The 17,029-nt window shown below is 35.3% G+C and overlaps 1 protein-coding gene across 11 annotated transcripts in view; it reads left to right on the forward strand.

The window, feature by feature from the left end:
- The window catches only part of MIER1 (MIER1 transcriptional regulator), a gene marked incomplete at its 5' end in the record, with an annotated part of 52,139 nt that overhangs the window by 2,776 nt on the left and 32,334 nt on the right, over window positions 1–17,029 (forward strand). For 4 of the 11 annotated variants that reach the window (XM_081144703.1, XM_081144706.1, XM_081144707.1 and 1 more), the window contains 2 exons: window positions 11,881–11,905; window positions 16,340–16,485. In XM_081144703.1, the coding sequence (XP_081000829.1) occupies window positions 11,881–11,905; window positions 16,340–16,485 (171 nt within the window). Of the gene's footprint in view, window positions 1–779; window positions 876–1,376; window positions 1,467–2,602; window positions 2,903–3,053; window positions 3,507–11,880; window positions 11,906–12,035; window positions 12,073–16,339; window positions 16,486–17,029 lie in introns of those variants that run through there. The other 7 variants (XM_081144704.1, XM_081144705.1, XM_081144711.1 and 4 more) reach the window with 7 other exon arrangements.

A 17,029-nucleotide genomic window follows, 5' to 3' on the forward strand; every position in this document is an offset into this window, starting at 1 on the left:
TCAGCTCTTCTGATATCAGTAGTCTTTCAACATTTATTTTTTTGTTAACCCAAGTATAAATATTGACTGTTTGCATTTGAATACAAAGAAGACATCTGTTGTATTAATCCAAAGTGCTGAAGAACTCAGGGTAATGGATGGAAGTAACGAGGTAGATGCTGGATTAATAAAAAGAATGTTCCAAAAATTAGAGTTTTATTTTTGAGAAGAGCAGCTTCTTCATGACACAGTGAGTTATTGGAGGTGTTTGAACATAGGCAGAAAAGCCTAGTAGTGAGTAGGAAAACATAGTGAGGGACTCCTACCTAGAGAGGGGAGAAATAGACCAAAGACCTTTAAGGTCTCATCTAACACTAAGATTCTATGGCTAATGAATACTTAACTTTTACATATTTGATACTGAAGAGGTAATCAAGAGTTTTGAAAAAGACTTCACTTTCCTTAAGGTGGCTCCTAAAATTTGTAAACATATATCCCTAGAATAAAATGGGAGTAGAACTATACTGAATTTAGTAGTCACATGGTACCAATGACCTACAGTATTGGAGCTGTTTCTCTTTACATTTAGAATCTCTGAACCCCCCCTCCAAACGTCACTGGACCCACTTTTATAAAGATGGGAAAGAGAAAAATGTAGAGGGAGGTTTTTTCTCCCTCTATACCATAATGCCACTAAAAATTAGTAAAATTAATACACAGTATTAATAAACTTAAAGGTCACTTGTCATTAATACCCATTTCAAGTACTTCTCAGACCTCGTTTTTCCTGACAATTTCAGAATTCATTCAGTAGTTTAAGAGGCTGTGATCCCCAGCTTTTTATCACAGTTGGGACTTTTATTGATGGTTTAACTGAAGAATCAAAGATTAAATGGGCCTAAGCAAGCAAATTATTCCTGTACCTTACATTTTTGACAACACTTTAAAATTTTCCTTTTGGTAACAAGCTACAGAAATTTCATATATTAGCTTTCGTATTTAAATGGAAAATCCTTTATCATCATGGTATTATAAAGCCTGAGTTTCTACCTTGAGGCCCCTTATTATTTTTATCTTTACCCACCTCAAGTCTATGCACATCCACTGTTCTTTGCCTTTAGCTGTATCCATCAGACATCTAAAGTGAAAATTATGTGACTGTGAACTGACTTTAAAAAGCCATTTTTATTTCAAGTCCTAAGGATTAAGGTAATTCAACAGGGTAACTTAAAAACTATATATCTATGCTAAAATATTTATTCCCCCAAGGAATCCTGAAATACACTTTTATATAAGTATTCTAAAAAATAAAATGAAAATACTGTACAGTACAGTTTATGGTAAAACTTGTTTGTAGATTTGGGAACCTTAAAGTTTTCCTTTCTCTTCTTTCCCTTGCTTTTCTTTCAGTAGAAAATGTGCATCAGATGTTTATGTTTAATTGGTTTACAGACTGTCTGTGGACTCTTTTCCTGTCAAATTACCAGGTAATGTCTTTTCACTTAGCAGCTACTTCATATATCTGTAAATGCACAAATTATTATTGGACATAAGAATTTCAAGTTAATGTTGAATCTTTAGAAATAGGAAACTGCTTAACAGTCTAGAATTCTAAGGGAATACAAACACCGTAAGAAAACAGCCTCCCCCATATTGCCTTGTAAGTTAAGTATTAAAGAAAAATTTTATATGCGCACATTTGTGCAATATATTGTAGCACTGGCATTACATTATTTGGAGAGAATGAGCAGTTTTCATAGTTAACTTGGTGATTTTGGTAGTCATTTAAAAAATTGCATTGAGAGGAACCCTTGTACATTGTGGAGGGGGGGCTGTCCTTTTGAAATAAGACTTTTAAACTCCTGGTTTAGTAAAATATGTTAATGTATGTTTTAATATCACCTTTGCATTAGCCAGTATGTACCTTAGTAGTGGAAGTGAAATATATTTGTTATTTTGCAGTCATTGGCTCTGGCAATCAGAGCTGGCATTAAGGCCCATTGACAGTTCTAGGCCAATATGTTATAATAAACTTTCAAATTGCAGGCATTGTAGGCATTGCAAATAAGTTCTCCCTACATGCAGTCAAATCAGAGATTATGTCCATCAAAGAGCAGCTTTTCAATATTTCACATTTAAAATTGTTTCTCTAGTGGAAAATTCGACCATTGCACACTTACTTGTTACTGGCATGTCAGCAGGTGTGTGAGGAAAAGCAAAGCGAGGAGGATGGCAGACTACCTAACACAATCCCTTTTCTTAATCTCTGCCCGTATCGCTAACATTTTGAGATACTGAATTTTACATTTCCCATTGCAAATCAATCAAGAGAGGAGTATATATGTCAAGGGATAACTGCTTTAAAAGCGCACTACTTGCCGCTGTTGCATCACAGCAACATCCGTTTTCCAGCAATGCACTTCAGAAAAGGCCTACATGTAAAATATAACGTATCTTTTTCCCTGCGGCGTGAATGCCAGAGGCGGTGCCTTTGGCACCCCTTGACTTCTCTAGATCCGAGAGTCCTCTCTCCTGGCTGGAGTCGCGGATCGGCCAGGTCTGGGACTTCCTGAGATGCCCACCTCCCTCCACACCCACCTTGACTCCGCCCCCGCCGCCCAGCACAGGGGGAGGGGGGAGGGCTGCCGCGGGCCCGCGCTCCAGTCCCCGCTCCCGCGCGCGCCGCCTTCTCCCTCCAGTCCAGCTCCGCCGGGTAGCCGCGAGGGGGCAGAGTGGGGCGTGGTGGGCGCGCTCGGGCTGCTTCTGCGCGTTCCCGCCGAGGCAGCGGCGGCGGGAGCGGAGAGGAGGCGGGAGGCGGCAGCGACTGGAGTCCCGTTGCCGAGTCTCACATCCGGGTTCTGGCCGTGACCCAGCTGTGGCCGTAGCGGCGATGTGACCCGTCAGTACGGCAAATATGGCGGAGGTAAGGGAGCGAGCTCCCCCTCCCCGTCCCGGAGCCGGGCGCTCCCGGGCCCCGGCCGGGGAGGAGTGGAGTGGGCCTGGCTAGGAGAGGCCCAGCCCTGCTGGCGCCACTGCCCACCTGTTGTCCGGAACAGGCCGCGCTCTGGGCGGAAGCTTTTCCTGGAACTTAGTTGGGATGGGTGCGGGGGCTGGAGGGACCGGAGGCATAGTTGGACTTCGGGGACAGTTTGAAGGGTCGGGAGCTGCGTAGTACTGCGTGCGGGGAGAGACCCGGGGCGGGGGCGTCCGCTGAGCGGGGGCGCCTGTGGCGCAACTTTGCCGCCGGGTTCTAGGGGCCGAGAGAGGAGCTGCCGCTTCCTCTTGCGAAGTTTCTTCCCTCCCTGACCGAGATGCTGTTGCGCCCTTCCGCGCCACCCCCGCCGTCGCTGCTGACAGCCAGCCCGTGTTGGTGGGGAAAGCCCAAGGCTGGACGGCCTTGGAATAACTAATTTTCCTGATGGAGATAGTATGAGCTTGGAGAAATGAACCTGGCCTTTCGCAATCCAGCCCTCTAGGATGCGGGAGTCTCCCCATTTCTCCAAACTGTTCCATCCCTCGGCCCCAAGGTAGAAAGAACCTCTTTTTTTCTCTATATTTCAGCAGAGTGGCTTTTTACCTTCCCCTATTTCCCTTTCCTGGCATTTTCACCCCATTCCAAATCTAGTCGATCGTTGTCTTTTAATATATTTTTTTCTCCCTTGGGGAAGTTTGTTTTGTTTGGTATTTTTTTGCCCCCCTTTCTTCGGTGGTATTTATTTTAAATATTTGGCCTCAAACTGGTGGACAAACAACACTGTCTTGATTAATTTGACCTTAGTATATGAACTGGCGATTTAAATTTTTGCTTCTGATTTAAGCCGTAAACATTCGATTTTTACAAAACTTTTTTCTTATCCCAGGAAGAATTTTATTATTCTTTACCTTTCAGTTCAAGAGGTGTGATATATTTAGATTTTTGTTTTCTTTGAGTACAGCCACTATTAATGATTGATAAGGCATTTCTCTTGTGTGAATTGCCATTTGCATGATCTCAGAAGCACCCAAAAACAGATTCAGGAAGTAGGCAACTTTTTACCATCAGCCCCCAATTTTTGTCTTTTTTATTTGGTAATTGAAGTCAGTGGAGAGTACTTTTATCAAAACCATAATACCTCCTTTTTAAACCTTGGAATACAGAAACATGATTAAATTAAGGAAAGTTTATTTGGAGGTCTTTTCATGTACCTGTTGCGTTAACTGTATTCTGGAATGGTTCTTAGGATGCTCCTGCTTGCCTTATGGAAACTGGCTTTATACTTATGTCCTGGAGTATTTGCTATTAAACAGGATGAAATTTTGCTGTAGCCAGCCTGTTTGCTACCAGTATTCTTTTTAAAACATTTAATTTTTCAGATTTAAGATTAAATTTAACCTTATATTCTATTTCTTTGCTCTTTGTGGTTAAAGAATTGTATTTTAATTTCACATGAATTGGAGAAAACATGGTACTTTGTGTTTACTTAAATGTGACTGGATTTAGTCCACTCAGCTGAAAGAATTTTAGTCCTGGTGAGTCTTAAGTGTTTTTCCCTTCATATATAAGAGGAGGGAGGGGTTGTATGTAGCTGACTTTACATATATTTTATCAAATAGTCTTTATTGGATCATCCTGTCAGTGAGTATTCATTGGATAAGCAGCAATGTGCTTGCCATGTTATAGGTGTTGTGGTTTCTTCCCTAGTTGTGCTGCTCACAATGGTTTGAGTTTTAAGTTCTGTAGTCATATTTTAAAGCAAGATATTACTGAAGGAAAGTAACTTACTATATGAAAATATGGTGAAATTTAAATTTTTAAAAAACCTCACCCAGAAATTTTCACTGCCCAGCACACTGAAAACTTACTACGTAAATGGAAGTATATTAACATTTTCTTTCTTGTTTTAGAAGTTAAAGATGGTTGCATTAGTGTAATAGAGGAAAAGCAATATTTTGAATCATCAGTCATTTCCTAGTATTTTCAAGTGTATATTTTAGTTTTCTTAAAAATTGCATCGCTTAGAGAATGGAACTTGCATTCTGTAAAAACACTTGCGTGGTTCAATTTTAAGAAGAAAAACCCTGAATTTTGTTTTCAGCACATTTATTTAGGGACCTGGTATCTTTAAAAAATTCATCTTTTACATTCTTCAGTTACTTGTAGATGGTTTTCTTGATAGTGAATTTGGAAGAAGAGTGGAGTAAACCTTCATCTGTGTCCTACAAAAAATCTAAAACAGCTGAAGAGGTGAAAAGTAAAATTAATTTATAATATTCTGGTTTCAGCATTTTAATAAAGATGATTTTAGTGACTGCTCATTTAAAAAAATTAGATGAAGGAGAAATGCTTGGTTTATAAAGTGCTTTTACTTGCTTTTGTGTGAGTTTTCTGGAGATTCATTCTTTATGATCCATGTGGTAAAATAATTCAAATGCTGGCTCTTATTTCTTTGGTTAAGTAAACCTGAGGATTGAAGCTAACTGATGAAGTAACAGTAAGTGCAAAGCAACAAAATGCGTTTATTCAATAAATCTGAGGGGAAAACAGGTTATTGAAGAAGCATGTCTCCAGAGGAAAAAATGGAGGTATTATATGCTTCTGGGGGTTTTGGTTGTTATTTCCTACATAGGAGAATGACCCTGGCCTTGTTTGTTTGTCGTCCCCCACCCCAAAAAGTATTTAATTCTTGAATACAAATTACTTTAGATGTAAATAGAATATACCACTTTTTCATACTTGGTCTGATCATCTCAATCCATAATAGGAAGTAACTAATTAATGATTCTTCAAATTGCGGTAACATTAAAAACAGTATGCTTAGAAGAAATGGCATATGCTCCCTTTTAAAAATACTTTTTGGTAATATTTTTCATTCTTTATTATCCCTTAAAGTTATTTATCAACATTCTAAAAGAAGACTCTTCTAGTCACACTTGAAATTACAGGGCAGTCACAATTTTACAAAGGCAGTGAGAAAGAAAGAATAAGAGGAAGAAATAGTTGATCCTTTGGGTTTTATAAGGAACGTGGTGTAGGGACCTCTGGGAAGAAACAATTTGTCTTTATTTCAGAGTTTGTAAACACATAAGGGACTTTTTTTCTCTAGGAAAAAAAAAGCCACAGCATAGCGCAAGACCTATCTTTTCACTTAGGCCATATTGCTGTTATGTAAAGAGAAGAAAATTTAATGGACTTGCTTTTCTGTGTTTTATGTATTCTGATATTTCCAAAAATTATACATAATCGTTTATTCACTATCACATCTATTCATTCATTTCTTTAAAAACATACTCCTTGTTTAATATTTTTTTAGTGTTTTTGGGTTTGTTTTTTTTAAGGAAATGTGATCATCTTGCTATTCTTGATAGAATTAATTTCTACTCTAAAAACTTATTTTGCTACAATGAATTTAGATCTTAAATAATTCTCTGTATTGGTAATGAAATTTTTTTCTTTTTATAGTATTTATAATTCAGAGTTAGTAAGGATTTATCGAAAGTAATCAAGAACATCAGTGCATGAGATTCCTTAAAAGCTTAATTCAGAAGAAGTAATAGGTAAAAAAGTGCTTGATAAGGTAGGAAAGGTTGATGGGGAATATATAGACGTGAATTAGTTTTAGAGAATTCTTGTGAGACTAATCAGTTTCCCAGATAATTTGGAAATACAATGTTGCCATTGGAACTTTAGCATGTCTTTATGAAAAGTAATTAACTGTATAGAAATTTCTTTGTTTGAACTTCAGATTGAGTCCCCTGTACATTTCAAAAGATTTGCAAATGGTTTCAAAAATAATTGCAGTGATTAAACTGTTCAAGTACCATTCTTTGCTTGGCAGCCATTGTGCTCGACTTATTCTACGGTTTAGAAGAATGACTTACAATTATGCTTATGTAGATGTGCCGTTCATAAAGTAGTGCCCCTAGAAAGCTTTTTGCAAATTGAGATCCTCTTTTCCCAATAGTCCTAGATTAAAAAAAATAAATTTTGAAGAGTCTGTTAAACATATCCCATCCATTTGGCTAAGGATTCCTTAGTAGTAGTATGTCTTACAATAAATTCATAATAAAAGTAAAGAACTTTTATTGTAAAGGAATTTGAACTAAACTTGAAGAAATTTAAATCTTAGAGAAAATGAAACTAAGCAAAGAGTTGTAATTTGTCCTAGGTCCTGCAGTTAGTCTGTGGCACAATTAAGACTGGAACCTCGGCTTCTGAATTCCTAAAGCTTAATAATAGTAATTCATCCTTTAAGTCATTACTACTATAGTAAGTTTGTTAATTTTTACTCCAAGACTTAGTTATTACTTAACCTTTTTATGCTCTGGAATTCCTCAGGATAACAGCAAAGTTAAGTGATTTAATTTTGTATGGAGGAAGAGGGATGGTGAGCTCTTGGCATAGTCCCTTCTGCCTTTCCCGCTATGGAGTAAGGCCCTTAGCTTCTTCCTGGCTTCTGTTCTCACGCCCATCTGTGTGAGAATCTCCATTTTAGTGTCTACGTTACTAAGTAGGTGACATACACTTAAAGAAATGGCGGCAGAATTGGTTTGAAGGGAAAAATTCAGACAGTTATATTAATATGCTCTTGATTGCCTGGAATTAAAGAATCTAAAGATTACTTCATGTTTTTACTACCTTATTATTTTTAAATACTGGTAATATTCTACTTTATTTATTTATTTTTTTACTCTCTCCCAATTTATAGTTTTCTGGTGTATGGGATATTTCTCACCGTGTGCTAGAAAAATATAAAATCATTTGAACATATCTGAGGCATTGAATATTTGTTACAACTATTAACAACTTGATTGACTAAATTGTATACTATATGGGTCAAGGTATAAAAATTGCTATAAAAGTTAATAGGTTTCATTTTTTAAATTTGATTTAGCCTACTCATACTGTGTGTATGTGTCTGTCTGGTGTTACGTTTTCCATCTCAAACAATTATGTATGTACCTAAAAGAAAACTAGGTTATTTTTCAGAATTACAGACTTGGTAAAGAAAAAATAGTGGTGAGTACTAGGTTTTTTTAACAAAGAGTAAAGGAAGAAAATGAAAATGTCTCATAATTCTACAAGACAATCTTCATTGACTTTCTTTTTAAGAAACAAGGAATAATGCTTGTAAATAGTTAGAAATCCCAACTGTACAGAGAGGTATAAAATGAAAAAACCCTTCTCTCCCTGACCCATTCCTTAGTGGTAACTGTTGTTAACAGATTCTTGTATATACTTTTGGGAAAAAAGTTTTTTATGTATATTCTAGCCCAATTTACTCCCTTACTCTACACATCTCCTTCCCTCCCTCCCCCCCTCCCTCCCCCCCCATAGACACACAAACATACATATGTATGTATTTTTATATTAATCAATACAAACATCTGTGTCCTTTTTGATGGATTAATAGTGTTCCATTGCTTGGAAGAACTGTATTTCCATTTCTAACTAATTAAATAGTGGGCTTTAAAAATTTCCCCCAGCTTTTTGCTATGAACAACTTTGTGATGATGAACATTATACATCTTCGTGTTCTTTATTAGGCATATCAGTAGGGTAAGTTCATTTTGGCAAAATGATCTCCCGAGCAGTTAAACCAACTCGTATTTTTACCAATAATATATGAGTTCATTTAAAATAATTTTAATCCCCAATGTAAAATCTTTACTGCTTACATTTAATCGTTTGAGCTTTTTCTAAAATTTGATATTGTTGCAAGTGAGTACCTGTATGGCTTTAGTTTTATTTTTTTCCCCTTCTTTCTCTTCTCCAGTTTACTGTAGTCATTGCTGGTAGATTGTTGCAGTTTTCCTGGAGGGTATTAGAGATACCATTTCCGAAGGAGACATAGATAATAGTCTGACATGACCAATGATGACTTGCAGTCACATTTTAAACCTTTGGACAGATGAAAACCATTTGAAAAAGAAAAAGAAAATAAGGGTAAAGTAAGGGTAAAGGAGAAAGCAAATGAAGAGAAATTTTTTTTACTTGTTTACCTGGGAGGTATAGAAGGAATTGGGCCCTAGGTTTTAGTTCCACCTTTTTCATCTACCATGGAATCCTAAATAAGTCACTCTATCTTTCTGGGTTTGCTGAGATACAAAATTAGGTAGCCGGGGAAGGTATTATTGCCAGGTTTATGGTTATGATCATATAACCATATATAGTCCTATATATAAATGTAAACTAGTTTTAAATACGTAAATAAAAAAGGCCCTCATTCCATACTGAAATGCCCTGTATTATTATTCTAAACTCATATTTTGAAAGATACTAATTTTGTTTGTTGGTTGGGCAGAAGTAATCTTTACAGTATAAACTGTTTTCAAATGCCAGTTTTCCAGAAGCTCCCCTTTTTCAAATTTATTTATTTAGTAATCAGTCATAGTTTTTCTTTTTTTTAAATTAAATTTATTGGGGTTATATTGGTTAATGATCTTATTTAACTGGATATAATTTCAAGAAACTGATGTCATTCCCATCCTTCCCAAATCAATACAATGGAATTTTATTTTGAATATAGAATACTAAAATGTGTATGTGTAGGTTAAACCATCCCTACTTTCCCTTCCCCATCCTAATCTAGATACAGCATCAGTCAAGTCATGGTTTTTGAAACATTCCAGTATGTCTGACATAATATGATCATTAATGCTATCTTTTAACACTGGGTGTTCTACTTTATGCCAGCTGTACTTACAAATGCTACCGTCCTCGAGATATTTGGTATCTTAGTGAATGGAAAATATTTGTGGGCTTTTTTGTAACCTTAAAACCTTAAACTGGTAACTACCAATAAAATAACAATCAGTATGGTATTGGCATTTAGTGCTGTTTGAGGCCTTTTACAAACTAAAGTATACAGACACTATTCACAATTCAATGTCTCTGTTATTACCAATATCTAACATCAATGAAAATGTACCAGTTATTCTTCAGTAGAATAACTTATTTTTAATCACAAAGCATTTTTAGCAGACTGTTAGATGGAATAATTATTGGAGTGTTCAAAAACAACTAAATGTTCAAAGAACATTTCTTTTAAGCTGCTCATTTGAAAGATGCTGGTTTTTCTTCTTTATGCCAAGCAAGCCTGTTTCAAACGTTTAGTAAAAATGAAAAACAGAGTTGTAAGGCTACTTTGTGGATAGTGAATCTGAGACCAGGTGAAGATAGTCACGAACATTGCTGTAGCCTTGGACCAAGGTTGTACTTAAACTTTGGAAATAAAGTATAATTACACAAAATAAAAGATTAATTTTTGAAAATATTGATTAAATTTGTATGGTGGTTAAATTCATTTTCAGCTAGAAATGTGTAGTTCTGCCTGAAAGATGTTAAGCAAACTAGAAACCCTTTTTATGGTTACATTATTCTATTCACTCACCCTACTCTTCAGCTTCCCATTAGAGGAACTGAATTAAAAAGTAACACTTTGTTTGATTGTTGTGGCAGAGTAACTTAAATAAGGATGATGACACTTGAAAATATGTATTACTAAATACTGTCAGTTTTTTGTTAGAATAAGACAATGCTATAGGCAAGAACCATTCTCTTGTAAGAATTAAAAGAAGAAAATAGGGCCCTTGAAAAAGTGTGCCTTAAAAGAACTGCGTCACCACATGGGATTTGGGCACTTACTACAGTAGCATAATGTGGACAGTTTTCAAAATGGAGTTCTAACACCTTATAAAAATGTGTTGGGCTTTTGAAGTATTGAGCACATTCTTCATTTCTATTTTGTTGTTGCCTTTCTGTACCATTATTTGGGAGAAAGAAGGAAAATACTAGAATATTCCCTATCTCTTCGATAGTGTTTTGGCCTTCTAGTGTCTCTTACTTCTATTGGGCATAAAATAGATAGCTCTGAATGAATAGATAAGGTTTTAATGATAAAGTTTATATCATTTGAAGCATCTTTTGAGTTTCTCACTGAATTTATCTTATAGGAGTTTATGTAGATGACTTTGTTATAATTTAATTAAGATAAAATATAGCCACAAACTCTCAAGTGGAGATATTACTAAAATAAGTTACTAACAGTTTTATCTTCTAAGTTTTCCAACATGTATGTGATTAAATTTGAGAGGTGGAATGGTACAGTAGAAGGAGCATTATAATTTGGAGTCTTTGTGGTCTTCTATCAGATAACCTAACCTCTCTAGACTTAGCATGAAAGGTTGCTAATTTTGTCATAATTTACAAGTATGTTGTTTGTTAGTGAAGTTAACCTAATGTGCTGTTTGGTGCTTAAGTAATATTTTAATCTTTCCATCTGCTTGCTTGCAATATAATTTTTAGTTAAAATAATGTCTTAAATTGTTTCCGCCTCCATTCTCACACATATTTAAAAAATATATTTTTATTGATTTTTAGAGAGGGTGGGAAAGGAACATAGGCTGCCTCCTGCATGCCCCCTACCGGGAATCGAGCCAGCAACCTGGGCATGGGCCCTGACTGGGACTCAGTCGGCAGCCTTTTGGTACAATGGATGACACCCAACCGAGCCACACGGGCCAGGACTCACACACATTTTAAGTTAGAGATCAGCTTTATAGCAAGCCTTGTACATAGTTTTCCTGTATTGATATGAGGGAATATTTCAGAAAGTTTCAAGATCTAAGTCACATCTCTTAAATTACATATGTTATGGGACCCATATTTGCCTTTAAAATCTGAATCAATTTCATATTACTGTCTTTGCTTCTAGATTCAGGAGTGTTTTTCAATTTCCCTATGTGTTTAAATAAATACAATGTCAGAAAGGATTATATGGGAAGTTTTTGTTCGTCTTAGACAGTCAGACATTAAAACTTAGGGTAGTTTTTGATGTCATATTAGCCATTGAATAATTCCTGTAATGTTTGTAAAGATGACTACACAAAAATGCTAATTTTTCTTCTTTTCTCCTCCCTTAGCCATCTGTTGAGTCTTCAAGTCCAGGTAAGTATTTTCTATATTTTTTATAATCTCTATTTGACTAATATTTGTCCTACTAGTTGCATAAAGGCTAGAGGAGTTAGACTATCATCTGACTTCCTTTTCTTTTGAACGCTTCTTTTCTCTGGGAAAAAAATGGATGAAATATTTGACTGCCCATGAAAATACAGGTGAGGCTGCTCTGAGTTCAACCTCATGACTGTTTGTGGGCTCTCTTTTTTTTTTTTTTTTGATGAATTTTCACATGTATTTCATAATAGTTTTTAATTGCTATTTGACTTGAAGTACATATGAAGTGTACCTTTAAAAAAGGAATTACTAACTGCTTAGAAATATGGCTTGTATAGGAAAGTCAAAGTATTTTATTTGAGAGAGAAATTATTAAACATTTAGTGAAGGAAGGAAAAATAAAATAAGGAAAATATTCAACAAATGAATATTTAATGTTGTAGGTTAAGGATGTTATTTTTATATTTCAATAGGATCAATTTTTATCCTGTGACCATATATCTTTGGATTTTTGTATTCAAATACAAGACAGATTAATTTTTTCCTAACTTATAAGTTGTTATCTTTGGGCCAAATCTGGGCGACAAATAAATGTGTTTTTGTTTGGCTAGTGTAGTGATCTTAAAAAATTTAAATATTTTATATAAAAATCTTGATTTAGGCTTCTCATGATCAATCAGAGGTTCCAGCTCCACTGGTACAGGATTTCTGTGTGGCAGCAATTGGTAGGAGCTAAATAGCAGTCAGCAAAGAGTTTGGCACCAACCAGTTTTTCTGACTCAGTGTCCAGGGACTTTACTGAGAGGGAGTACTGCCTTCTGCAGTGAAATACTTGGATTAAGTGGCAGGGTAATATAGCTAAGAAGAGAGAGAGAGAGAAAGGGAGCTCTCTGAGGCATTGTAATATTTTATTTGAAAACATCTCACATTTATTGAATATTTAGTTATGTATTATTGAATTTTCCAGATTATTGAAGCAGTTACTGTTCTGTGTTTTAAATTTTAGAAAGTTTGTAAAAATGCTTAACATGATATTTGGCTTTTTTTTTTAATAGAACAGTTCTTTTCATGAACATATATCATTGTACTCTGTATAGTATAAGGCATCAAGTAGGGTTGAACTAGCATACCTCCAGATTCCTTCTAAATGACTAGTATGCTAAATTCACAGTTGATTTTATCATATTTATTTCAACTTCCTGGTTTATAAATATGTTCTGGATGGTTGAGTCTGACCTCAGATAATACTAGATTACCATATCTTTTATAGGACATGCAATTTTTCCTAATTTCTTTTTCTTTCAAACAGAAATCATTTTCATTGAAAAAATAGGTTGTAGTTGGTTTTTGTTACTGTTGTGACATTGTCGATAGACTGAGTTTTAGATATTGTTCTGTGAAGTTTTGAGACATTCATCAGGTAATACATAGGGACATAAAATAATGAACGACTTTCTGAGTTTCCATTGCATTTGAATCAGGCCAGGCTGAACTGGAAGTATACAGCAGCTTAAAGAATGTAAATGTCTTTGGTGCTCTTTACTACTTGCTGAATGCTTATACAAACAGATTGAATCTTTGGGTGTTTTTTGTTTAGATTTTTTAATTGTTTTAGACTAGGGAAGATCTTTTAAGATAGATAGTGCTTCTGCCCAAAGGAATATTTATTCTTATAAATAATACTAACTACATAAGTTGGAGAAAATTAGGATAGAGGCTTCATTTAAAAAAGTGTTTGGCTCACTGGTGAAAGGCTGTGTCCTGTGTAACATCTGCACTTTGGAATTCATTCTAGTAATAATAGTCACATGACCCAGGTTAAGTGGTTTGTCTATAGACTCCACCAAATAAACTAATGTGGAGGCATAATACAAGGTTTAACCTGTAAGACTAGTAGCCATTAGAGGCGGGGATTTAGGGAGGGGAGGTAATAAAATAATTTAATGAGTGCACATGATATAAACTGAATTTATCTTTTGAATGTTTGAAATAATGTAAGGTACCTTTTAGTAATTTTGCAGTAGAATGTAATTTTATGACAAAGCACTGACTGATATTGGCTGTAACTCTGAAATATAATATTTATTTACACAAAGCATCAGACTCCCTACCCCTAATAATTTACTTTTGAGACTTTTTTTCCTATGAGACAGCCTAACAATGGGCCTTAGTAAAAGGAATAGGATGGTTATTTTGTCCCAAACAACAAGGTAAAAAGAAGTCAAACAAAGAAGTCACATGAAGGCAAGAAAAAATTGAAAGTTTATAAGAAACAATACAGTGTATATGTGGGGAAAGGAATTAGAGTGAGAAGGGAGAACAGGTTTACCCAAACTATTCCGTGTCGGGAGGGAAGTGGCAGGGCCTTAAATGTAATTGGCTTTAAGTGTAATGACAAAAAATGAGGGACTTTAGGGAAGTCGTATAATACTCATGATTTGGTCTGTATACTCATGTGAGCCCGATTTTCTTTTTTTTTCTTAAGTTGGTAAAGGAGGGTAAGTTGTTAGTAATTAAGCATAGTTATTGTGACAATATTTGCATCTAATAGGAATTATATTAGGATAATAGTATTCACAGGGGTTGTGTGAGGCTTTTTAGTATCTTTCTGTGTATAGGGGAGAAGAAAAGTATAGTATCATCTATAGGAATACATAATTATTGACTGAGTGTCCTAGAAGATTGATTGCTAGGTGAACTGAAAGTTTTTGGAGTGTTTTCCATTAAAAACTCAGAAGGGATAATGATTGGGACCAAAAAGCTATGACTAAATTAGTGATTCTCAAACTGCAAGTCCCTCAACCAGTACTAAAATGCCATATTTTTCTTAATTTTCAAAAGAAATTAAGGTAATATGCTTTTCTAAATGTTTTTATTTTGTAAATCATTCTAAAACTTTGATAATTTGTTAATTCTTTTGTACTGTACTGTAGGATGAGACCTGATTTAGCAGTTACGTGTTTAGTTATTTTATGTTTAAAGTCAATATTTTATTATGTTCTTCAGAGAGTACAATGGCTTCTAAGTGTTTTGCTTTCTGACCTGGCTTGATATTCACTTATAGTAAGCATAGGCTCTCTTCAGGTATTCTTTGAGGCAGGATACCTACTGTTTCTGAGGCTGAGACTTACAGGAGGCTTGGAGTGCACTAAAAGCACAGGCTTTGGAATTAGCAGGCCCAGGATTCAAATTCCATCCTTGCCACCTACAGGCTCTATGAGTTTAAACAAGCTTCTTAACTCTCTGAGCCTTAAGTTTTTCTTTTTGTTTTTGATAGGATTGTTTGAAGATTAAATGAAATAATGTATGTGAAGTGCTTGAACATAGTATTTGGCACATAGTAAGCACTCCAAAAATGGTTCTTACTCTAAAAATTGTGGGACGTGACAAGAACCCAGAGTCTTCTGCATTTCCTTATCCCCAATAGTCTGTATTTCAACAAACCAGCGTCTGTATCGCTTTGTTTTACTTATTGGTTCTTTAACTGGAGTGAAATGGAAGGGTAGGTGCATCTATAAATACAACCTTTAACAGTTTAAACTTAAGTTGATTTTTTTAATGTTAAATAACTTATTTGTTTATTAGTAAACAATGCTTTTGCAAACTTAAGTCCATGTTTGACAATAGCCAGATGTGGGGATGGTTTACAGAATATGTATGCCATCTACTATTACAAGGCTTGACCTATTGAGTACAGCAATATTCTCCAGGCACCAGGCTAAAAATAGATTTAGCTTAACCTACTAGGTTATTTTTAATGCCTTTCATAAGAGTTTTATATGTAATGTTAGTACATTTTGCTTTTATATTTTATCTTTGAGTTATTTCATATAAAATCATCTAAGTAAGTTAAGGACAGTTACCTACTTATTGGAATAAATTTTCATGGAAGTGCTAATAGAAGAATAATATTTGAGTGCAGCTTTATTTTCATTAGACTATATATTCAGATGGCTACATATTTTACATGCCTATGTATTCTCAGGAACCGTAGGGGTTCATACTTGTTGGGTCTATTAAATACCAATCAAATGATCAAGAATTGTGAACTTTCCCACACAAAAGATCACTTTTTGATATGACCATTTATTTTTTACAACTCAGGTTTCGTGTTTAGAAGATTACAATATTTTTCAAATGCTGTACATACTTTTTAAAATTTATACCCTCCTACCCCCCCCCCCCCCCCCCCAGTTCTAACTGTGTATAAAGATGAGACAAGGCAAAAAAGAATTCCTTAAATTCCTTACAGAAGATTTGGCGGGGGTTGGGGGAGGTATGAGTAAGGACAAGAATTTCAGAAAACAAATATTTGCTGTGCATAGCTTTTCTTTGACTTATATCAGCTTCAGATAACATACATTATATTAATATTTATAAGATAAACTTAATTTGATTTACTAAACTTTTAAAATTATTCTTTTCCAGGAGGTTCAGCAACATCAGATGACCATGAATTTGATCCATCAGCTGACATGTTGGTTCATGATTTTGATGATGAACGAACATTAGAAGAAGAAGAAATGATGGAAGGAGAAACAAACTTCAGTTCTGAAATAGAGGATCTTGCAAGGGTAAATAACAGTAAGAACTAGAGGATGAAGCATTGATAACTTTTTTGTGGAGAGGGGAAATGCTTGAAATTTTGGTTCTCTACCTATGTTTTGAGAGAAAAGGGATATTATATACACTTGATACTGAAAAATTCTATGTGGTCATAGGTGGGATGTTTAAAGTTTGAAATGAAAAGCTTTTTTTTTTTTTTAAATATATCGTTATTGATTTCAGAGAGAGGAAAGGAGAGGGGGAGAGAGAGAGATAGAAACATCAATGATGAGAGAGTCATTGATCGAGCCCACAACCCAGGCATGTGCCCTGACCGGGAATCGAATCCCGATCGCCTGGATCCTAGGTCGACGCTCAACCGCTGAGCCATGCCTTGCTAGGCTGAAAAGCTTTTTTTTGAAGAAGTAACTTTATTATGTAAAATAGAATTCAAGTACTTACTTTGTAAAACATCACAGTTATTGGGTCAAAAATGGGCTGTAAAAGGATCCTAAATTCCTTCTTACACACCTCCTGTCCTCTCCCAGTTACTGCGCCTTTTATTTTTACTCC

Source organism: Miniopterus schreibersii (genome assembly GCF_964146895.1).
Source record: "Miniopterus schreibersii genome assembly, chromosome: 8".
In the NCBI taxonomy this organism is placed as follows: Eukaryota; Metazoa; Chordata; class Mammalia; order Chiroptera; family Miniopteridae; genus Miniopterus; species Miniopterus schreibersii.